The sequence below is a fragment of the Salmo salar genome, chromosome 13, assembly GCF_965601325.2.
Source record: "Salmo salar chromosome 13, fSalSal1, whole genome shotgun sequence".
NCBI lineage: Eukaryota > Metazoa > Chordata > Actinopteri > Salmoniformes > Salmonidae > Salmo > Salmo salar.
Genome location: NC_138303.1, coordinates 74,370,223 through 74,394,615, shown reverse-complemented (window position 1 = coordinate 74,394,615; position 24,393 = coordinate 74,370,223). Strand labels below are relative to the sequence as shown.

Genomic DNA, 24,393 nt, shown 5'->3' with positions numbered 1-24,393 from the left:
GAGCACAGGAGAGAGAGAGAGAGAGAGAGAGCGAGCGTGCACAGGAGCGAGCGAGCACAGGAGAGAGAGAGAGAGAGAGAGAGCGAGCGAGCACAGGAGAGAGAGCGAGAGAGCACAGGAGAGAGAGAGCGAGCGAGCACAGGAGAGAGAGAGCGAGCGAGCACAGGAGAGAGAGAGCGAGCGAGCACAGGAGAGAGAGAGCGAGCGAGCACAGGAGAGAGAGAGCGAGCGAGCACAGGAGAGAGAGAGCGAGCGAGCACAGGAGAGAGAGCGAGCGAGCACAGGAGAGAGAGCGAGCGAGCACAGGAGAGAGAGAGCGAGCGAGCACAGGAGAGAGAGCGAGCGAGCACAGGAGAGAGAGCGAGCGAGCACAGGAGAGAGAGCGAGCGAGCACAGGAGAGAGAGCGAGCGAGCACAGGAGAGAGAGCGAGCGAGCACAGGAGAGAGAGCGAGCGAGCACAGGAGAGAGAGCGAGCGAGCACAGGAGAGAGAGCGAGCGAGCACAGGAGAGAGAGCGAGCGAGCACAGGAGAGAGAGCGAGCGAACACAGGAGAGAGAGAGAGAGAGAGCGAGCGAGCACAGGAGAGAGAGAGAGAGCGAGCGAGCACAGGAGAGAGAGAGAGAGCGAGCGAGCACAGGAGAGAGAGAGAGAGCGAGCGAGCACAGGAGAGAGAGAGAGAGCGAGCGAGCACAGGAGAGAGAGCGAGCGAGCACAGGAGAGAGAGCGAGCGAGCACAGGAGAGAGAGCGAGCGAGCACAGGAGAGAGAGCGAGCGAGCACAGGAGAGAGAGAGAGAGAGAGAGCGAGCGAGCACAGGAGAGAGAGAGAGAGAGAGAGCGAGCGAGCACAGGAGAGCGAGCGAGCACAGGAGAGCGAGCGAGCACAGGAGAGAGAGCGAGCACAGGAGAGAGAGAGAGAGAGAGAGAGAGCACAGGAGAGAGAGCGAGCGAGCACAGGAGAGAGAGCGAGCACAGAGAGAGAGCGAGCACAGGAGAGAGACAAACGGAAACAGAGCTGTGGAGGCTGATGCTACACTACAGCCCTGGTTGGTAGAGTGCACATGATGAGCACTTGGCCTTCCTTCAAACTCACTGACTCCCAAAATGGAATAACACCAGGCAGCTAGGGGACATCTTACTCCAACAGCAGCAGGATGCTGAAAGCCTCCAAACATATACAAATGGCTGATTGCAATAAGCCTAGAAAGGATTACCCTTCAGTCCTGTCACGCCACACAAAAGAACCGACACACAAGAGGTTTGTCAAGGGGTACGGCAACACAAAAGCACAAAAAAAGAGAGAAGAGCAGCGCAGAGATTTTAGCAGCTCACTAATCACCGTGGCAGCGCAGCGGCTCGAAACACATCCTGCCTGCTTAAGATGCACATTGCTGCTGTCGGAAAGTGTGCTGCACAGAGCTCCGTAGAAGCAAAGCACACTAATGTCTGTTGTTCTCCTGTCTCAGACACACACTCCCTCTCCTTTTCACACTGCTGCAATTACCGGGTGCTACCGGTGAGAGATCACACACAGCCCCATGAGTCAGCACTGCAGTTGGGCAAACATGGCCAAAGCTGAGAGATATTCCCCTCACTACTCTACTGCTCCCAAGTGTTATCCAAAGGAAGTTCAGTGTACACGAAACTTTGGTTCAAAACAATACTGTACCAACCTGAGGTAAACATGGTTTGTACCACGTGCCCAATGAACTGCACGTTCAGAATCAACATAGCTGGATGCAAGTTCTATGCTCAAGCTATTTTTTTCTCTCTATCAGCACTGCAAATGGTACCAACTCACCATTGTACTAGCAGAGAACAATACCACACAGCATCATATGTCACCACAGAAGGAAGCTCTGGATTTTGGAACACATTTGAAAGCCAGTCTGATAAAACGTGTGTGTATAATGACTGTGTGAGGGTGTAGGCTTCAGGCAGAGGTAGTGAGAGAGGTGGAACATACAACACTGCGAGTCTAGTGAGGAGGTCAACCGTTGCGAGTCTAGTGAGGAGGTCAACCGTTGCGAGTCTAGTGAGGAGGTCAACCGTTGCGAGTCTAGTGAGGAGGTCAACCGTTGCGAGTCTAGTGAGGAGGTCAACCGTTGCGAGTCTAGTGAGGAGGTCAACCGTTGCGAGTCTAGTGAGGAGGTCAACCGTTGCGAGTCTAGTGAGGAGGTCAACCGTTGCGAGTCTAGTGAGGAGGTCAACCAACTGTTGAGAGGAGAGATTGTGAGATGATGCGATAGGATAATGGCTTGACTATGAAGGAATCTTCAACTGTTGCACACAGTACAATAACTGTAATGGTGGCTTGTTGTGGGTACATTTGTGTAAAAGGCAGTGTCCCTGTAAGATTCAGGAGTACTACACAGTGATAACTTCACTTTAATACTACTGTTGGAGAAACATAGTATTTTCAGAGCTATGTATAGACTCACTCTGCATATACAATGAAAAGATTCCCTTAAAGGAGACGATGCATAGACTGCAAACAGAGTCAATGTCTTTCCTTTTACTGTAGGTCCAGTTAAGGGGGTTTTTACCTGGCGGTTCGTCCCACTCTGTGGATGTATGTGTTGGCATCCTCTGGACAGTCAAACTGCAACACCCAGTTCACGGCAGGGAAGTCTGCAAAGTGGGAGGAGAAAACAGAATTATTATTATTATTCACCACAAGCAACAACCTTTTGGCTCTAGTGTCAGAGCAGTACATATTTATTTCATTTTAGGGTTCGTGTTTGAGCTGTGCCCCAAAATGTAATCTCTGTCCCTACTGACTAGAGACATCCAGCCAGTCTGTAGAGTAGATTCTCTGTCCCTACTGACTAGAGACATCCAGCCAGTCTGTAGAGTAGATTCTCTGTCCCTACTGACTAGAGACATCCAGCCAGTCTGTAGAGTAGATTCTCTGTCCCTACTGACTAGAGACATCCAGCCAGTCTGTAGAGTAGATTCTCTGTCCCTACTGACTAGAGACATCCAGCCAGTCTGTAGAGTAGATTCTCTGTCCCTACTGACTAGAGACATCCAGCCAGTCTGTAGAGTAGATTCTCTGTCCCTACTGACTAGAGACATCCAGCCAGTCTGTAGAGTAGATTCTCTGTCCCTACTGACTAGAGACATCCAGCCAGTCTGTAGAGTAGATTCTCTGTCCCTACTGACTAGAGACATCCAGCCAGTCTGTAGAGTAGATTCTCTGTCCCTACTGACTAGAGACATCCAGCCAGTCTGTAGAGTAGATTCTCTGTCCCTACTGACTAGAGACATCCAGCCAGTCTGTAGAGAAGGCTGATGTGTTAGTACCTAGGCCTCTGGCTGCAATGTCTGTGGCGAAGAGCACAGCGTTCTTCTTCTTGATAAAGTCATTGTAGACCTCCACCCTCTTCATCTGCTGTTGCTTCCCATGCAGGGCCAGGATGGGCATGCCCGGACGCAGCCGACAGAACACCCGGAACAGGTATTGGACCTACGGAGGGAGAGAGAAAAAGAGAGAGGCTTCATGTTTGCAGCCAAGACTACGACTAGACCGTGAAGCGATAAGCCTAATGGAGGAACGTTTGCACAAACTAGCGAAGCCTCACCTCTTTGCAACAGGCGAAGAAGACAATGACTTTCTTCTGCAGGTGGCTCCTGATGAAGGAGAAGAGCATGTTGACTTTCTGGTGCAGCTCACACACCACGTAGTTCTGCTCCAGCGTGGCCGGCGTGCTGCATGGGGACACAGAAACATGTAGTCTTTTAATTGGTCTCTTTCAGGTCGTTTGTGTTGTACTTCAACTTGTTGCTACAGAGGACAGAGAACTATGGAACTGTGTGCCTTAAAATAATGTTTAAAGCTGGGGCTGCATTCGATTGTACAGCTGACCTGGGTTCAAAAAGGCAAGAATTAAAATAATTTCAAAAACTTGAGTTGTGCTTGACTGAACTTGCCTTTTGCAATGAGCTAATAGGAAAGTCCCAAAAGTGAAAACCTCACCCACGGCAACCTGGCACTCCAGGCAGGCTAAAGCAAACTCACAAGTATTTGAAATTTCAAATAGTAAGCTATATCCAAGGCATGTCCGTTGTGCAGTGCTCCTGCTTTGCTCCTAACAGGTTTCAGGTCAAATGTGGTTTAAAAACACCGAGGTGCACTGAGGAGCCCTGATAAGGCTGATTCAGAGGAAGCAAAGAGTTCTCTTTCATCTCTCCCATATAACAAAACAGCTTCAACATCGAGGACAAAGCCATAACAGCATAAACACTAAACCAGCCTATCAGCATATGACTCATCGAAAAAGAAGTGCAGCTGGAACAAAATGCAAGAGCATAAAACAAGAGTAGAATGATAAAAATAAAAAAATGTCAACTGGTGCTTCTAAACCTGAATTGAAGTTGCTGACATTCAGATAAAAACAGTCTGTTAACGGTCGACCCAATTACCATGCAAGCCTGAAAGTGGGAGAGAATCCACCCTAAATTAAATCATTATTTAGTAGGGCTAGGGACTTCACAGAGCCTCCATAACAACACTCGTATTTGTTGCATGTACCGGCCCACTTTTACCTCCCCTGAATCCATACCACATACTGGTTGTCAGTTTGTTCAAATACACTACATGACCAAAAGGATGTGGACACCTGCTCGATCTCATTCCAAAATCATGAGCATTAATATGGAGTTGGTCCCCCATTTCTTGCTATCAAAACAAAGTTTGTCATGTGCGCCAAATACAAACAGGTGTAGAACTTACAGTGAAATGCTTACTTATAGGCGCTAACCAATTGTGCAAAAAAGGTATTAGGTGAACAATAGGTAGGTAAAGAAATAAAACAGTAAAAAGAGGCTACATACAGGCACCGGTTAGTCAGGCTGATTGAGGTAGTATGTACATGTAGGTATGGTTAAAGTGACTATGCATATATGACAAACAGAGAGTAGCAGTAGCGTAAAAAGATGGGTTGGCAGGTAGTGGGTGGGACAATGCAGATAGCCCGGGTTAGCCAGGAGCACTAGTTGGTCGGCCCAATTGAGGTAGTATGTACCGTAATTTCCGGACTATTGAGCGCACCTGAATATAAGCCGCACCCACTGAATTTAAAATATTATTTTGAACATAAACAAGCTGCACATGTCTATAAGCCTCAACACCCGGCTGTCTGCTCTCTGTGTGTTGACCCAGTCTTCGAGCACATTTTCTAGTTCGGGCCATCTGCTTTTCTTCCCTCTGAAAGCTTTAGTTGTCTTTTTGCACTGAGTCAATTCCTCACGCTACTGTTTCCAACGTCTTATCATCGACTCATTAAGACCAAGCTCCCGTGCAGCAGCTCTATTTGCCATGATGAGGGTGACAAAATGACTACCGTAATCAGAATGATGGGAAGTTTGAGAGCGTTCGATTTAATCTAAACAGTAAACAAAAAAGTTGTTTGACCTTAACCCGTTCGGCAATTTCATTGGTCTAATGAAAGCTTCATGCCGCCAAAAAACTGAGCATGTCACAGAATGTGTTTTTTTGGAGAGAAAAAATTTGAAAGCGGGAAAAATCCATATACACTGCTCAAAAAAATAAAGGGAACACTAAAATAACATCCTAGATCTGAATGAATGAAATAATCTTAATAAATACTTTTTTCTTTACATAGTTGAATGTGCTGACAACAAAATCACACAAAAATAATCAATGGAAATCCAATTCATCAACCCATGGAGGTCTGGATTTGGAGTCACACTCAAAATTAAAGTGGAAAACCACACTACAGGCTGATCCAACTTTGATGTAATGTCCTTAAAACAAGTCAAAATGAGGCTCAGTAGTGTGTGTGGCCTCCACGTGCCTGTATGACCTCCCTACAACGCCTGGGCATGCTCCTGATGAGGTGTTGGATGGTCTCCTGAGGGATCTCCTCCCAGACCTGGACTAAAGCATCCGCCAACTCCTGGACAGTCTGTGGTGCAACGTGGCGTTGGTGGATGGAGCGAGACATGATGTCCCAGATGTGCTCAATTGGATTCAGGTCTGGGGAACGGGCGGGCCAGTCCATAGCATCAATGCCTTCCTCTTGCAGGAACTGCTGACACACTCCAGCCACATGAGGTCTAGCATTGTCTTGCACTAGGAGGAACCCAGGGCCAACCGCACCAGCATATGGTCTCACAAGGGGTCTGAGGATCTCATCTCGGTACCTAATGGCAGTCAGGCTACCTCTGGCGAGCACATGGAGGGCTGTGCGGCCCCCCAAAGAAATGCCACCCCACACCATGACTGACCCACCGCCAAACCGGTCATGCTGGAGGATGTTGCAGGCAGCAGAACGTTCTCCACGGCGTCTCCAGACTCTGTCACGTCTGTCACATGTGCTCAGTGTGAACCTGCTTTCATCTGTGAAGAGCACAGGGCGCCAGTGGCGAATTTGCCAATCTTGGTGTTCTCTGGCAAATGCCAAACGTCCTGCACGGTGTTGGGCTGTAAGCACAACCCCCACCTGTGGACGTCGGGCCCTCATACCACCTCATGGAGTCTGTTTCTGACCGTTTGAGCAGACACATGCACATTTGTGGCCTGCTGGAGGTCATTTTGCAGGGCTCTGGCAGTGCTCCTCCTGCTCCTCCTTGCACAAAGGCGGAGGTAGCGGTCCTGCTGCTGGGTTGTTGCCCTCCTACGGCCTCCTCCACGTCTCCTGATGTACTGGCCTGTCTCCTGGTAGCGCCTCCATGCTCTGGACACTACGCTGACAGACACAGCAAACCTTCTTGCCACAGCTCGCATTGATGTGCCATCCTGGATGAGCTGGACTACCTGAGCCACTTGTGTGGGTTGTAGACTCCGTCTCATGCTACCACTAGAGTGAAAGCACCGCCAGCATTCAAAACTGACCAAAACATCAGCCAGGAAGCATAGGAACTGAGAAGTGGTCTGTGGTCACCACCTGCAGAACCACTCCTTTATTGGGAGTGTCTAGCTAATTGCCTATAATTTCCACCTGTTGTCTATTCCATTTGCACAACAGCATGTGAAATTTATTGTCAATCAGTGTTGCTTCCTAAGTGGACAGTTTGATTTCACAGAAGTGTGATTGACTTGGAGTTACATTGTGTTGTTTAAGTGTTCCCTTAATTTTTTTGAGCAGTGTATTAGCCGCGTCATTGTTTAAGCCGCGAGGTTCAAAGCGTGGGAAAAAAGTTGCGGCTTATAGTTCGGAAAATACGGTATATGAATGTATGGTTAAAGTGACTATGCATATATGATAAACAGAGAGTAGCAGCAGCGTAAAAAGAGGGGTTGGGGGGGCACAATGCAAATAGTCTGGGTAGCCATTTGATTACCTTTTCAGGAGTCTTATGGCTTGGGGGTAAAAACTGTTGAGAAGCCTTTTTGTCCTAGACTTGGCACTCGGGTACCGCTTGCCATGTGGTAGTAGAGAGAACAGTCTATGACTGGGGTGGCTGGAGTTTTTTGATAATTTTTAGGGCCTTCCTCTGACACCACCTGATGTAGAGGTCCTGGATAGCAGGCAGCTCTAACAGCCTCCACTCTTCTGGGAAGGCTTTCCACTAGATGTTGGAACATTGCTGCGGGGACTTGCTTCCATTCAGCCACAAGCATTAGTGAGGTCGGGCACTGATGTTGGGCGATTAGGTCTGGCTCGAAGTCGGCGTTCCAACTTATCCCAAAAGCATTTGATGAGGTTCAGGCCAGTCAAGTCCTTCCACACCAATCTCAACAAACCATTTCTGTATGGACCTCGATTTGTGCACGGGGGCATTATCACACTGAAACAGTAAAAAGGCCTTCCCCAAACTGTTGCCACAAAGTTGGAAGCACAGAATTGTCTAGAACAACATTCTATGGTATAGAGTTAAGATTTCCATTCAGTGGAATTAAGGGTCCTAGCCCGAACCATGAAAAACAGCCCTAGACCATTATCCCTCCTCCACCAAACTTTACAGTTGTCACTATGCATTGGGGTAGGTAGAGTTCTCCTGGCATCCGCCAAACCCAGATTAGTCCGTCGGACTGCCAGATGGTGAAGTGTGATTCATCACTCCAGAGAACGCATTCCCAATGCCGCAGAGTTCAATGTAGGCAAGCTTTACACCACTCCAGCGGACACTTGGCATTGTGCATGGTGATCTTAGGCTTGTGTGCGCCTGCTCGGCCACGGAAACCCATTTTATGAAGCTCCCGACGAACAGTTCTTGTGCTGATGTTGCTTCCAGAGGCAGTTTGGAACTCGGTAGTGATGTTGCAACCGAGGACAGATGATTTTTACGCTTAAGCACTCAGTGATTCCGTTCTGTGACCTTGTGTGGCCTACCACTTCACGGCCGAGCTGTTGTTGATCCTAGAAGTTTCCACTACACAATAACAGTACTTACAGTTGACTGGGCCAGCAGGACAGAATATTTGACGAACTGACTTGCTGGAAAGGTGGCATCCTATGACAGTGCCTCATTGAAAGTCACAGAGCTTAAGTAAGGCCATTCTACTGCCAATATTTGTCTTTGGAGATTGCATGGCTTTGTGATTGATTGTACACAACTGTCAGCAACGGGTGTGGTTGAAATAGCAAAATCCACTAATTTGAAGGGGTGTCCACATACACTATATATACAAAAGTATAAGCAATCAATGTAAGCTCCCTGCAATCACTGAGTAATAACATTCGCATTACCTACCAGTGGCTTAGGAGACTCACTGAAATCCCAACAGAATTCAAACATCACACGGCACAATAATTTTTAACTGAGATATCATGTTTCATTTCCTGAGTTCATGGAAATCCAAGTGACATTAACACCAACTGCCAGATTTGTAAATGCTAAGACTAAGAGTCTATAGACACTGGACTATAGCGGCGTTGTTGTTGTGTGTGATATAATAGAGCCCCTACCTGAACTTGGCCTTCTCGTGCACCCAGACATACTCTGGGTCTTTGAGGCTAAGGCGGGCCAGGTCTTTCACTGACTTGGTCTGTGTGGCTGAGAACAGCAGTGTCTGACGGGTCTTGGGGAGGTTCTCCACTATGGCGTTGATAGTGTCGGCAAAACCCATGTCCAGGATACGATCCGCCTCATCCAAAACTAAAAAGAATTAATCACACGATGACAACCATGTCAGAAATCCAGCACTTTTGCCAATGATCTGACTACAGATCAAAACAAAGAGCTACTAAAGCCAAGTTGCTTAACATTAACAGTGAGAACGTAAAATGCCCATAAACAACTTTTAGCTCATACCACTGTGAAACTATTTTTATGACGGCCTAGTAGCTAAGGGGTAACTCTAGCGTATGTACCTAGCATGTGAAGATCGGAGGCGTGGAACGCAGCAGTCTCGTCCATGTGCTGGAGCAGGCGTCCTGGCGTGCAGATGATGATGTTGGTGCGGTGGATCTTCTCAGACTCATTTTTCAGGTCCTACAAAAAAAACATACCATAGAGATTACACTCTGGAATCCAACATAATAACTGGGCACAAACCTTTCCTTTCAAACAACACCAACAGGTGTCAAAACTAACATGAAATTAGCTGCCAATACCGGCACTTGAAAGTAAATAAAAGTACCTTTCCGCCAATGATGAGGCCGGCAGAGAACTCGTGGTTCTTGCCCACTTTACGGAGTACTTCGAAGGTCTGATAGGCCAGCTCTCGTGTCGGGGAGATGATGAGGGCCCCCAGGCCATCCATGGCTGTCCACTGCTGACGATACAAACACTCCAATACCTGGAAATAACACCAACACGTGTGAACAGCAATGACACATCAATAGCCTCAAATAATGGATGCACACTGCATCTGTCTTCATATCAGCTCGCAATATTGCACAGATATACAGTAGAAAACAATTGGGTACTCACAGGAATGAGGAAGGCCAGTGTTTTTCCAGAGCCAGTCTTTGCAGCACCCAGAACATCTTTACCTTGCAACGCAAAGCCAATGGTCTGTCTCTGTATTTCTGTGGGCTGACGATACTGTGCTTCCATCAGACCTGGAGTAAACAACAAAACTGTCAATGGAATAACAATGGCATGTTGGTCCATATTGCATGGCACACAGTCAAGGTAATTTCATAACCAATTGATATTTACCTCGCAGGGTATTCTTTGAGATGGGGAAATCTGAAAACCTCTCAGCATCCTTGGCATTTATCTAGATGACAAAGGTGTTAGTTTAACGCTCTCTCTCTCTCACACACACACATCCCCTGAAGAGTGATATGATGAACTCACTGTCAAGCGAAATAATGTAGCTAGCATTACAATAGAAACGTTATCTAGCCTATCTAGATTGCTTTGATTAGACTGAAAACGTGATAGCTTATTTGCAGTCCTAGTACCGTTTGTGGCGATGCTTTCCATTGCCTGTACAGCATAGCCATGCAGATTTACATAGTTTTTTCCCTAAGTAAATATTGAAAACAACTATTTGGGCGGCAGGTAGCCTAGAGCGTGTGTTGGGCCAGTAACCGAAAGGTAACCGAAAGGTTACTGGATCGAATCCCTGAGCTGACAAGGTAAAACATCTGTCGTTCTGCCCCTGAACAAGGCCGTTAACCCACTGTTCCTTGGCAGGCCGTCATTGTACATAATTTGTTCTTAACTGACTTACCTAGTTAAATAAAAATAAATAACTTAAGGAATGTGCACAAGACAGAAGTACATGCACGCGATTCATAACATTAGTCTAGCATGTGTTTACGTTGTACTGGCACTCAAAAATACGGCAAATAGTTTCCTATGAATATTTTACCTCAAATTTCGACCAGCTGAAGGACCAACCGCACAGACAACCACTAAAGTGTATTTTATTCAACATTCTGACCTGTGAAGAAACTTACGTTTTTGCAGTGCTTTGTTTCACACTAATGTTATACCATGAATTTGTATCGGTCTGATTTATTAGGCAATTATCTAGCCATCTAGCCTCGCCCAACTTCATAGGCTAAAACAAACCTTGCTTACCTCGTTATATTTGTTGACAAGTCGTTGAATAACTTCTTTCTCCACCTGCCATTCGGGTTTCCTTTTCTGTCTTTTCTCTTGTTTAACTCGGGTTTTCGTCTTGTTGTATTTCTTCTTCCATCGCTCGAAGTTCTTCACAGGGTCAATGGTGTCGGTTGGGTTTTTCTTTCCCATTTTTTTATTGTGGGACACGTTTGGTCGTTTGCCCTTGTCCATGGTTAAATAAATAATTTCAAGGATAATGTTTTAAAAATAAATGCTTGGTGGTTCAGCTAAACCGCATGTAAACGCTGGCACACAAGCATGTAGACGCATAAATATGACGTCGACGCAAACCGGAAACTTCCACATGTGACGTAGTTCAAAGAAAAATATCAAATTTGCTGGGGTGTATTAATTACACCGGAAACAGTGTATTCCAAACGCTGTTGAATTCCGTTTTTTTTCTTAAACGGAAGTTGTAGTTCAGTCGTGTCTTTCTTCCCCAAAAGTATGAGTCTGGAATAAGTTGAAAGGAACGCAGACTTCACTCCACTTCAGAGCATGGAAGAATCAATAATTTATAGATGTGCAGTTCACGCCAAACACGTCGCAGAATATATGGATTGGAATTACAATGAGTAGAAACCATAAGAGGTCAATTTACTACAACTTCCATTGACGAAGACAAAAATTTGTCACGCTGATGAGCGTTGAGTAAATTATACGAAAAGTTAACTGAATCAGCATAATGAATACAACCCGAGTTTGTTGAATTTGATAGGAAATGATCATTTATCGCATAACTAAAATATACATTAACTGATAGATGTACCGGTTTCGCAGTGTAGCTACCAGCACTTCTTCAACCATATTCCTGCATTATCAACTCACAATGTAATTTCTAAGCACACTACAAAAAAATTCCAAGCACAAAACATTAAGAAAAATAGTAAAGCATTTGGATTATCATGGTTGAAGAGACATGTAGAAATCTTTTCAGTTCACACAGTGCTCATTCAGAATGCAGTTTCAGGTACAAATAACTTTATGAAATATTGGAGAAAGAAAACAGTTTCATGAAAGGCAATAGCCCTAGCCTTTTGCAGTAGTGTGGTAGAGCTTGTCCTCATTGCATTAATGGCTTTGCTGAAAGTAGAAGCGTTATTGGGATTTTAAAACAGCAGTTTATATGCCACAGTTATCGTATACAATGCTATATATTGCATTTAAGTTCACAACTAGGCATTAAGATATTAATGAACACTTTTCTACAGCAGTGAAGGAAAGTGCTGCGCATATTAGGGTCGTCTGTTGGAATCAAGAGTCTTTGATTTTGCTGAGAGCCACCGCCCGCCTCTCAGTGTTCTGGAACAAAGCACGGATCAGGCTCTTCATCTCGGAACTACAGAACTCCAGCGCCAGAGGCCCTTTGCCCTCCGCCCACCTTCAGACAGGAAACAAAGACAAATCAGAGTACTTAGTGGTATACCAATCAAACAACGACAATTCCAAAAGTGTACACACGACTACTATAGATACATTTACTTTTTTCTTATGATGAAAATGAAATCGCTTTAATGGTGATTTGACAAGCTGAGAAGTTCCTTTTTGTACCTGTCGACTATCTCCTGCAGGTTAGCTCGCAGCACTATGACCAGCTCCTTGAAGGTGATCCACTTTGTCACGTACACGGATACCTCCTCCTGGTACTTCTTGTTCTTGCCCTCCTCAGGCAGAGGAATGAACACCAGGGGTCCTTCCTCGATAATAGTCTGACAGAGGATGTGTAGGTGCTCCCCATCTTCAGTGGAGATATCCTAGTGGAGCAAATTGCATAGAAGCCATAGGATGAGGAAGACCACTCATTCAACCAAGATGAACAATATGTGCCCTCTGTAAAATCATGGAGAAAACACAAGTCACATTATCAAATAAGAACCTGCCCTCACCTCCAGCATCATGATTTTGGCAATCAGCTCTGAGATGGCAGTGTTGAGTAGAGTCCCCATGGCTTTACAGTATATGTTGACTGGTAGAACGTCTTGCCAGACTGTGCCCAGCCTCTTCAGCTGATGGATGACCTGCAAATGAAACAAGTCATTTTCAGTGATGGAACAGTGACCACATCCTGTAAGAATTGTAACTGTGCATTTGATACAAGCCAAGAATTTCTAACTTTTAAGCTTAAAGGGATAGTTCAGCCAAAAGTTGTTTGGGTCAAATTCCTCTTACCTTGAGTTGTCTTGTAGGCCAGTAGTGACAGCATCCACAATAATCCGTTGTTTACATTTTGCCACGGGCATGAGTTAGTATAATTAGCATTGTCCCAACAACTGATGGCCTCCTACTATGCTAATCATGCTTCCTTCAAAGTTTGACCAAAACATACGTTTCCCCTGAACTATCCCTTTAACTGATGCTTAACTCACCATTCTAGAATGTCTGGCTGATAGTTGCTGTTTGAGACAACCTCTATGAAAAATACTGGAGCTCTAATGCCATATTTGTGGCTACAGTCATCATATGGACAATTGTAGATCTCTTTCAGCTATATTGCTGGTTCACTTGAACACCGACCTGCCTGACGGCCTTGCTGGCTGCGGAGTAGTTCTCCTCGTCATCCAGGTTGGAGAAGTTGCGTGCAGTGGAGAGACGCTCCAGCATCTCTGCTCTCTGGACGTTCAGCTGGGCCAGGAAGCACTGAGCGCCTGGGGAACACAGCTACACAGTCAGATAGCTAGAAATGTACATTCTCCTTTCACCAAAACCGGAGTTGGGATGTTTCTAGAACATGATTTGTCTCAAATCTCCCTGGTCTCATCATCCTTTTTGGAAATAAAAACAACAGCAGTTCAACCCCCACAAAAGCCCATCAAGAGTGTAGCCATTCTAATGCTGGGCAAGCCATGGGACACGCTCATTCCCTGACCCAGTTTCCTGAAGCCGGGCACCAGGTCCACGAAGGTGGCAGCGCCCTCGCTGAGGGGGTCGGGCAGGTGTGGCCTGAACTGGTGGCCGAGGGTGAGCAGGTGGTGGGCGATGTACATGCAGTTGTTGTGCTGGATGGCTGCCAGGTGGGGGAACTTGAGTAGGTTCCCTCTGGAGAGCAGAGACACAGAGAGAAGTCAGTGAGACAGACAGTCTCGGGGGGGAAATGCTAATATAGTATAAATTAACTGAATATACTCACTTATGGTATGTAGGCACAACATCATAGAACAGCTGGAATATATTCCGCACCGTGAAGAACAGTTGGGTAGCACTTCGAGGGACAAATGAGGGGGGGAAAAGTGTCATCTTCGCAAAACTAAAAACTTCAGGGAAACACTGGGCCAAAGCTGAAGAGTTAATATTATGTCATCATGTGCAGTGGGTAACATGAGAGCGTACCATTGGCTGGAGCTGCCCACGGCCTCAGACAGGGTGTGCAGGGCCAGCTCCATCAGCTGCTGCACCGACTCACTGATGCGACACACAGGCAGGCACAGCGTCAGCGCACCCAGCTGCTTCTCGTTCTCCAACCGGGGCACCTCAAGCTTCTTGGCCTTCTGCTTGCCCTTGTTGTCTCCAGAGCCTGGGCTGGGCAGCTTGGTGACCGAGAGCTTAGAATCGGGTGTGATCTGTTGGCAGGAAGTGATATTAGAAGTACAGTCATGTCCAACCTCTGTGCATTTACCTGCAGTACAAGATGCAAAGCAGTTCACCTGTCCTAGTTGTGTTTATTTTCTCTGGGTATCTGTAGGTTCTGATTTAGTGCATGCATTCACAAGAAACCACATACTGTACATTGGGAGTCATCTGTGTGGCTATTGACTGTGTACCTAATAAATAGAAACCACACAGATAAATAAGACCATGGATAGACTGTAGGAGAACATCACACACTTTGACGGTGTTGTGCATCTCAGAGGTCATCAGCTTGCGTGCCGCCACAATCACATCTTTGCATTTTTTGCTGGCAAAGTGGCAGTTGATGTCCCGGGCGTACTTGAGCAGCTCGGTGGCGTCTCCTCTGAGGTATTGCATCTCCTTCAGGGACTTCTCAAACTCCTCAGTCTCTTTGATCACCTGGGGGTGAGAACGTACAGGGTGGTATGAATGACAGAATGAAAAGTCTCCTTTCTAGCACGTCTTTGCAGCTAATGTTCTTTACATAGTCTATATCAAGTTATTAGTTCCAAAAATATAGTTATTTGCACCTCTTCGATAAAACCAACAGGAACAAACTGCATTGCGTCATCAATTCTGACCTTTTGCATGGCAAAATGCAAAGACTGTCTAATTTGTCACAAATCTGCTGACGTGGGGAAAAAAGTTTGTTGACGTGTGGCTTGATTGAAACATTTTATGCAGTAAATGTGGAGATTGGTTGAAATGGCAAGCCCTCTTTTTGTACTGCGGTGATGGGTCAGTTTTATGCAATAATATTGCGAGGATTTTGCTATTTTATGTGAAAATAGTGTGGTCATTGGTCAAATTTACAAGCATTTGCATAATATGCAGGGAATTGTTGATTTTGCTGGAAAAATTTGGATCTCAGAATCCTGGAGGGACTGATAAGGGTGTATTCGGAGTACTTGGTTAGCCTTTGATACATACCACACTGTACTGTTCAAGCTGACTGCTATTGGTTGGGATGGAGTGCAGGAGGCACTCATGGATGATGCAGTGAGACATCTCCTGCCATACCAGGTCTCCCAGTATGACAGACACTTTTCTCTCGCCAACTGATACATCTGCAACGGATACGTCTGCAAAGCAAAACAAAAGAGACGTGTCGTTATAGTGCCAATGGCACGGCTCTAAAATGGCGGCTGGCATATCAACTCGTTTCATATTTGCTGTGACCAAAGAATATTTTTTGTAAAATTGAAACTCAATAATCCTTCTAAAACAAGAGACTATGGGCCAGTTTCCCAGAAACAGATTAAGCCTAGTCTTGGGACTAAAAAGCATGACCAATGGAGATTCTCCATTGAAATACTGTAGCTTTTTAGTCTCGGACTAGGCTTAATCTGTGTGTGGGAAACCAGGAGTGCCTACCTAGCAGGTGTGTGTGTAGGGTCTTGAGTACCACCAGGACTTTGGTGTAGACTTGCGAGGGACTTGGGTGCTCCTCGGGGGTCTCGGCACACTGGAGAGAGAGTAGGGTGCCCTCGCCTTGCTGCTCCGACACCTCCACGTTCAGAGAGGGGTACATGATCAGGGGCTTCAGCAGGTACTTCAGCAGCACCTGGCCTAGAGCGGGGAGAGGCTGGCTGTCTCATGACGGACTAACAGGATGCTATGGAAGCAGCCTCACAGTGTATGTACAGAACAGAGGCAGTCCACATTATTAAAACTCAATAGTCCGATTAATACAAACAGAAAATAATCATTTTTCAAATAATAGGGGGGTATTTCACAAGGTGGTTTCAACGAGTTCAACTACAATATAATGTGGTCAGCTTTACAGAAAAAAATAAAAGTTGACTGGACACTGGGTCTTACTGAAGAGTTTGATCTTGTGTTGGAGTTCCCCTTGGATGGCCAGGGCCTGGAGGACACAGGAAAGCAGAGGGGGAGGGTTCTGCTGGGGCTCCTTGGTCCCGCCTAGGGTCAGCTGGAGCTCCGTCTTCAGGAACGACTTCATCCCCGTCGACTCTGAGGACAGATGGACACACAATCAGTGTCTGTGATGGCATAACACGGTACCACTGCTCACCTGAGTTAACATGAATCAAGCAGGGCTGGGAATTGCCAGGGACCTCAAGACACGATATTATCACAATAGTTAGGTCCCGACACGATATGTACTGTAATTGTATTGCGATTCGATGTTCCAAACGTATTGCTCACCTAATGTCTGCTGTACAGGGACAAAAGAAAGCAGTTTTGATCAGTCATGGAAATAAATGATTGGCTTCCTATTTAAAAAGAAGATGGAGAACAAGCTATGCAGGTACAGCCAACTAGCGCAAAAATAATATTGGATATTGTCGAAACGATGCTATATAATACCCCCCCCTCCCCATCACTAGAAGAGCACAATTTACCACAATAAGTCAAATGTTTTAAATAATACATTTATATCAGGGGATTCCATGCTATAGCCCCAACTGATACACCTCAGGCAACATATTTATCCTCAATACAAGTGCCCTAGAATGGCTACTTGCTACCATCTCATGGTCAATAAATTAAGCCCTGTGCTTATGAGGCCTAGCATCAGACCAGCCCCCCCCCCCACACACACAATGCCTGGGAGAGTATTTTTACCTTTGGAAGAAGGCAGTTTCCAGACAGCTAGTCTCTTCCACTCATCCCCCAGATGGTAGATGAGGTTCTCCCTCTGGACAGTGAGCTCTGAGCTGAGGGCTCTAAGCAGGGGCAGCTCAGAGCCTTTCCACGCCTTCAGAGAGTCTGCACTGTGCCGGGCCTTTTCTAACTGCTTGGCCGAAATGACATACTTCTTCTCCAGTAGGGCTTTGTGAAACTCCTCCATCGCAATGTGAAACTAAATCGACAACAGAAAAACATGTAAATATGCTAACATTTACCAATATTATTGACGATCATCCCAAATTCGTGTCTCGGGCCAGGTACACAAGGACAGAAGTCAAGCAATAAATCTGTGCATTATTATAAATAACATTCAGTTCAAACAGGGCCATGTGTAGATATCAGTGGGGACCAGGTTAGAGCTACAGTTGAGAGGGATGTAGGCTACCTCTTCTAGGTGCCTGAGCATGGCAATGACAGTAGTGTTTCTCTCCAGCTGCTGCTTCAGCTTGGCATGTTCAGTCACAGCTGTATGTAGATTATGCTGCACCTGTATTCACACACACACACACACACACACACACACACACACACACACACACACACACACACACACACACACACACACACACACACACACACACACACACACACACACACACACACACACACACACACACAGTAGATCTCTGCCAACTGTCAATCAAATAACACCTCCAAAAACACAAGGCGAACCCAATGATCCATGAGTAGTTAGTGAAGCTTACCTCTGTCTCAATGTGGCTTTTGAGGATGTCAATTTCTTTAGAGACCTCTTCGGCCTGTCCCATAAGTGCCTCTGCCCCCTGCATGCTAGGTAGGAACTCATTGTACCGCTTGTTAATAATGTCACATACCTCTTCCTATGGGAGAAACGCAGATGGTGAGATTTAGGTAAAGAATCAAAGCGTGAGGCAAATACGAGAAGAGTCAAAGCTATACAACATTGCATAAATATACAACCGGTAAAAAGAGACAATACATTATTTTTCAATTTGGGCAGAGTATGCATTTTAAAACAAGTTTGTACCCAAGATAGAATGGTCACGAGTGATCAGAAGTTGTATAGTGTGCGAGAGTAACCTAGCTAACTTACATACCAAGCTAGTTAGCTAGCTTTTTACTAAGCTAACTTGTTCAGAACACATTGGTAGGTACAGCTACTTCTGACATGATCCTCATCTGTAACGTTATAGCAACTAGTTTGTAGCCAGCTAGTAACTTTAGTGTAGTCAACTAGACGTGTGTGTCGTGAACAGCGTGAACAGTGGAATCGGTGGTTCGCCTTCAAAATAAAAGATGGTGTTGAGGATATATTGCCACGGGTGTTAGGCCCGAGACAAATAATGATTTATGTTCATTAAAAACGTTATTTAGATTTCTCCATAATATTTGACCTTTCCACAATATATAGTCCCGAAACAAATCTAAGGTTGCTACCCAAGCCGGCTGGTCGTTGGTTCTTTCAGTTCGGTTGCCGAAGACATGACCCAGTCTTTTTCTTCTGTGTCTATGCGGCCCATTCGTTCGTTCTAAATGTTCCATTGCCATACTGGCTGGCAATATTCTTATCCCACCTCGCTTGCTTCATAGCTAGCCAAATACGGCTAACTTACAGTCACGTCAAAACAGTGCAACCTAGAATAACAGCAAAGTATCTGAATTTGCGTTTGTTAAAAGCTGTTTTCTATTGACATTTATGTTGATATAGCTATAGCAATGAGCTAATGATGCCCGATTTCGCCTGGCAAAGAAATGTGCTCTCTCTGCAGGACACTGTTTTTCAGGGGATCCATCTAGCCAACAACACAGCTAACACAATCACTTCAAACTGAAGTTGGAAAGACATCAAACTGTCTGCATTTAAATGTGTTTGTAATGTAATGAAACAGCCTCGAACCCTCGACCTTCTAGCCCTAAATCCAGCGCTATTGACTCTGCCCCAAAAGCATGCTCAAGCTGCAGAGTCGATATCCGCGCTTATAAACCCAGGGTCGTTACAATATATTTCCCTAAAAAATTATGCCAGCTGATTCAAAAGCTGCCTGCCTGTCTCGTCAGGACACGTTCATTACGATGGGACAGCTGGAGATCGAATTTCAATGTTGCAAATGTCGGAGACTGACAGCAAGGTTTATATAAATCTCCCCTACTGAAAATCAAATGCTAGTCTAAAAGAAATGGGAGAAAATGTGTAGATGCTTTTTATAGTAGAGATCAAGTTCATAAATTGCCTGGCTGGGCTGATGAGAATTAATTGCCCAGTGAGATGGAACAGAGTAAAAAAAAGTCAGTTTTAGCTGGTGGTAACTTGTGGAATAGACACTGGATGGAATGCAGTTTTAACCAATCAGCATCCAGGATTAGACCCGCCTTTGTATAATGCTAAACAAGTAGGGTTTGGCATGGTTATTCAAATGGTCGTTAGGTCGATTACTTTACTATATACATTTTTTGGAAGCAAAAACAATAGGACTATTTTAACAATGAAAAAGCTTTGTCTAAAATGAAATAAAAGTATATATGTGTCATTGCTACATAACCTACAAGAACAGGCCATTAAGTACCACATTCTAATAAAACAGTTTGACAGTTTTTATGAGCGCAACTCATAAAAAAAGATGCACTGGTAGTCTACACACGTTTCACAGCGTGTGGCTTGTTGTTATTGTCGGTCAATCATAGTGGTGCTATAGTCAGACTATGTAGCAAGTGAGGTTGGATATTTTTGTAGTAAATGGAATAAAAAAAATATGGATTAAGTTGGTTGACGGAGTAGGCTACAATGATCCACCAACAGGTAGGCTGTTGTTTAATATGAATGGAGTGGTTGTAAACAAGGACGGGGAGTGCAGCAAAACAACCTCAATTAGCTAGCCGGATAACTTAGCTAGCTACTGCTCTGCATTTCAGGAATCAAAGTAGCAAGTATCCCTGGTGCACTGTTAAATTATTTACCCATTTAAACAATTTGTTTTTGGATGAAAGCTGTTTTTGTAATGCCCTCGATAGCTTTCATGTGTTTCAAACACGAGGTGTGATTCCTCGACTCTTTGCCCATCGACTCCCTGTGTCAACTCCCATTTCTGGGTGTCAAGCGGAATCGACTGCTAAGATTCTGTATTTTTGCAACGGAGGTAACTAGTTGCCGTAGTCTACTTCGATAACAAACTCTCGCATCTTTCACAGCAAAGAAAGAGCGAGCTAGCAAGAGAGAAATGGGAGGGGCACAGCTAGACAGGTTGAAATCAGATTAACTAGATTAGGGTTGGAGTGAAAACCTTCATGATGGTAGTTCTCCACGAACAGGTTTGGAGAGCCCTGTCCTAGGCAAATAATCAAAGCATCCCGCTAAACGTTTTGGAAATGACAAATACACTTTCTCTTCCACAAAACGCATCTCAAGTGCAAATATGGTTCAGCAGCATTGTTATTAGGAAGGACCTACCATATATCGATAAAATAGTGATTATGATCACACTTCAGTTTTTACATTTTAGTCATTTTGAAGACATTATGGGGACTAGAGGTCGACCGATTTAATCGGAATGGCCGATTAATTTGGGCAGATTTCATAACAATTGGTAATCGGTATTTTTGGCCACAGATTTGCAGATGTACATTTTTTTTTTTTACAACTTTATTTAACTAGGCAAGTCAGATTAAGAACACATTCTTATTTTCAATGACGGCCTAGGAACGGGGGTTAACTGCCTTGTTCAGGGGCAGAACAACAGATTTTTACCTTGTCACCTCGGGGATTCGTTTATGCAACCTTCCAGTTACTAGTCCAACGCTCTAACCACCTGCCTTACATTGCACTCCACGAAGAGCCTGCGTGGCAGGCTGACTACCTGTTACGCGAGGGCAGCAAGAAGCCAAGGTAAGTTGCTAGCTAGCATTAAACTTATCTTATAAAAAACGATCAATCTTAACATAATCACTAGTTAACTACACATGGTTGATGATATTACTAGTTTATCTAACGTGTCCTGCGTTGCATATAATCGATGCGGTGCCTGTTAATTTGTCATCGAATCACAGCCTACTTCGACAAACGGGTGATGATTTAACAAGCACATTTGCGAAAAAAAAGCACTGTCGTTGCACCAATGTACCTAACCATAAACATCAATGCCTTTTAAAAAAAAAAATCAATACACAAGTATACATTTTTAAACCTACATATTTAGTTAAAATTGCCTGCTAACATGAATTTCTTATAACTAGGGGAGTTGTGTCACTTCTCTTGCGTTCCGTGCAAGCAGTCAGGATATATACAGCAGTTTGGGCCGCCTGGCTCATTGCGAACTGTGTGAAGTCCATTTATTCCTAACAAAGGCCGTAATTAATTTGCCAGAATTGTACATAATTATGACATAACATTGAAGGTTGTGCAATGTAACAGGAATATTTAGACTTAGGGATGCCACCCGTTAGATAAAATACGGAACGGTTCCATATTTCACTGAAATAATAAACCTTTCGTTTTCGAAATTATAGTTTCTGGATTCGACCATATTAATGACCAAAGGCTCGTATTTCTGTGTGTTATTATGTTATAATTAAGTCTATGATTTGATATTTGATAGAGCAGTCTGACTGAGCGATGGTAGGCAGCAGCAGGCTCGTAAGCATTCATTCAAACAGCACCTTCGTGCGTTTGCCAGCAGCTCTTCACAATTTTTCAAGCATTGCGCTGTTTATGACTTCAAGCCTATCAACCCCCGAGATTAGGCTGGTGTAACCGATGTGAAATGGCTAGCTAGTTAGCCGGGTGCGCGCTAATAGTGTTTCAAACGTCACTCGCTCTGAGACTTGGGAGTGGTTGTTCCCCTTGCTCTACATGGGTAACGCTGCTTCGAGGGTGGCTGTTGTCGATGTGTTCCTGGTTCGAGCCCAGGTAGGAGCGAGGAGAGGGACGGAAGCTATACTGTTACACTGGCAATACTAAAGTGCCTATAAGAACATCCAACAGTCAAAGGTATATGAAATACAAATTGTATAGAGAGAAATAGTCCTATAATTCCTATAATAACTACAACCTAAACCTTCTTACCTGGGAATATTGAAGACTCATGTTAAAAGGAACCACCAGCTTTCATATGTTCTCATGTTCTGAGCAAGGAACTTAAACGTTAGCTTTTTTACATGGCACATATTGCACTTTTACTTTCTTCTCCAACACTTTGTTTTTGCATTATTTAAACCAAATTGAACATATTTCATTATTTATTTGAGGCTAAATTGATAGTATTTATGTATTATATTAAGTTAAAATAAGTGTCCATTCAGCATTGTTGTAATTGTCATTATTACAAATGAAATATCAATTTTTATGTATTAATTTATACACGTTTTTAAATTAAAATCGGCCGATTAATCGGTATCGGCTTTTTTTGGGGTCCTCCAATAAATCGGTATCGGAGTTGAAAAATCATAATCGGTTGACCTCTAATGGGGACACCTATACATTTGGCAGCAAATTATCAGTTACCAGTGTGGTCTAGACAGGACATTGAAATATATTCACGCATACAATAAAACTCAGGCTTCTGTCATAAGAGTCGATTCAACTTGAAAAAATTAATGACGGGACATTTTGGAAAAACGAATCCTATGTGAATCGTCCTCTGGAATAACACATATTTGGATAGCAATTACAAAACCAACCTCTCTAGTAATAGCCTACCCATCTGAATAGGGCTATAATATGGCAAAGAATAGGCTTATCTGCGTAGTGCACCGCGCATCATCCCATGGGATCCGCCAAGGCTGCACACAGCAGAGATATCACAGAAATATTATAGTTCATACACATTACCTATAGTCAAAATAGGCCTTTTATAGGCTAAGTTAATGAGCAACATCATACTTATGTCAATACTCTAAAACGCAAACGTAGTCTTACGAGTAGGATTCTGCAATAATGACGTGGAGTGTATGTGCGCATTCATTTTAGCGTGTTTTGGGAGTCGAGCAAGAGTTGACAGCAACCACAGTAGTCGGAGTTGACTGTGCACGACTACGGAAGTGTTGGACTGGATGACAGTTTCTATCCATTGCTGCGATTGGTTTCCAAATATTCTGGGGCGGGGCTTAGCGAAGTGTCAATTGTGGCATGATTCGATTATTTTTATACGTTTGCATCTGTTTCAATGGTGACTTTTATTTTGAAGAGAACCCGCCGATTCCAGAATTTCCACTGTTGCCCGCGCTAATGTAATGTTGTTCACCACACAATGGGACACCTAGCTGCCACTAACAAGGCTGTTGGCATCTAGCTCACGATAGTTAGCAGCTAACGTTTGTTAGCTAGGCTAACATTAGTTACAGCCAATTGGGGTAGTTAGCAAGACTGTTTCGAACGATGAAAACAAATGTTTTAAACGAGTTCAAACGATAAAATCACATATGTTATATACAATAAGCTAGATAGCTTTGTGGAAAAGTTGGCCGAATGTTTTGATTATTTCGCGGTCTAGGGAACGTTAGCTAAGTCGCTTGCTTACCTTAGTTTCTTCTACTTTCCGTGACAACTTGCTTATTTTACCATTGAGATCTTCTTTTTCAAGTTTACCAGAACTAGCAAGGACTTCTGTCACGAAAGATGCCATATTTGGATTCGGAGAACAGCTGGCTGGCTAGCACCAAAATCCTTCAGGGCTGTGTGCAGGTTGAAGAAGCCCGCTCACAATAACCAATCAAATCTGCGTTCCACTTCGTTATACGCCCAGCCTAGACGAGTGTTTCCCAAGCTCGGTACTGCCCCCCCAGGGTGCACGTTTTGTTTTTTGCCCTAGCACTACACAGCCGACTGAAATAACCAACTCATTATCAAGCCTTGATTAAAATAATAGTAGAATGCACAAGGTGCAATTTCGAAATTGGGTAGTGCATCTTGTTGTCCTGTTGTCATTACATACCTATAATTTGTCAGAAATGTCCAGATCGACTAGTCCATGTCAGCTAATGTTTTACCTAGGTTTTGTTGTAATGTTTGATTTACTCAAATATCACATGAATACACAGACATGGCAAAATGTATAGAATTGCAAGAAACCGAGCTTTAAAACTGCAAAATGGTCTCCAACAAGAGGGGTGTGAACAGTTTGTGTCATGAACAGTGCTTGTGCCCATAGAAACAGACACGCAGGAGATGTTC

General features: G+C 44.5%; 2 protein-coding genes across 4 annotated transcripts in view; both read right to left on the bottom strand.

Moving 5' to 3' along the window:
- The window catches only part of ddx10 (DEAD (Asp-Glu-Ala-Asp) box polypeptide 10), a 71,878-nt gene extending 60,591 nt beyond the window's left edge, over positions 1-11,287 (bottom strand). For both annotated transcript variants that reach the window (XM_014137340.3, XM_014137341.3), the window contains exons 1-9: positions 10,947-11,287; positions 10,074-10,134; positions 9,843-9,973; positions 9,550-9,708; positions 9,281-9,401; positions 8,876-9,065; positions 3,584-3,710; positions 3,306-3,468; positions 2,546-2,630 (exon numbers count right to left, since the gene is read on the bottom strand). In XM_014137340.3, the coding sequence (XP_013992815.1) occupies positions 2,546-2,630; positions 3,306-3,468; positions 3,584-3,710; positions 8,876-9,065; positions 9,281-9,401; positions 9,550-9,708; positions 9,843-9,973; positions 10,074-10,134; positions 10,947-11,162 (1,253 nt within the window). In that variant the 5' untranslated portion in view covers positions 11,163-11,287. The remainder of the gene's footprint in view (positions 1-2,545; positions 2,631-3,305; positions 3,469-3,583; positions 3,711-8,875; positions 9,066-9,280; positions 9,402-9,549; positions 9,709-9,842; positions 9,974-10,073; positions 10,135-10,946) is intronic.
- A 668-nt stretch (positions 11,288-11,955) lies between these two features.
- Positions 11,956-23,952, bottom strand: LOC106567722 (centromere/kinetochore protein zw10 homolog). Of its 2 annotated transcripts, none has more exons than XM_014137342.3 (15): positions 23,741-23,952; positions 17,957-18,091; positions 17,638-17,739; positions 17,187-17,424; positions 16,419-16,571; positions 15,972-16,166; positions 15,528-15,679; positions 14,814-14,996; positions 14,319-14,548; positions 14,119-14,190; positions 13,858-14,027; positions 13,506-13,636; positions 12,878-13,009; positions 12,543-12,745; positions 11,956-12,372 (listed from the first exon to the last, which is right to left on the bottom strand). In XM_014137342.3, exons 1-15 carry the CDS (start codon positions 23,843-23,845, stop codon positions 12,246-12,248), a joined length of 2,328 nt encoding a protein of 775 aa, XP_013992817.1. In that variant the 5' UTR covers positions 23,846-23,952; the 3' UTR covers positions 11,956-12,245. The 2 variants fall into 2 exon arrangements, with proteins under 2 accessions (XP_013992817.1, XP_082816434.1); XM_082960308.1 differs by lacking the exon at positions 23,741-23,952 and adding an exon at positions 18,329-18,353.
- Positions 23,953-24,393: the final 441 nt, after the last annotated feature.

What these genes read in the sequence shown, in the direction of transcription:
- LOC106567722 (XM_014137342.3), bottom strand. Translation starts at nt 23,845, where the DNA reads ATGGCATCTTTCGTGACAGAAGTCCTTGCTAGTTCTGGTAAACTTGAA. An exon ending in AAAGCCACATTGAGACAGAG is followed by an intron (nt 17,740 to 17,956) that starts GTAAGCTTCACT and finishes GTGTGAATACAG; the next exon opens with GTGCAGCATAATCTACATAC. An exon ending in GAAACTGCCTTCTTCCAAAG is followed by an intron (nt 16,572 to 17,186) that starts GTAAAAATACTC and finishes ATCTGTCCTCAG; the next exon opens with AGTCGACGGGGATGAAGTCG.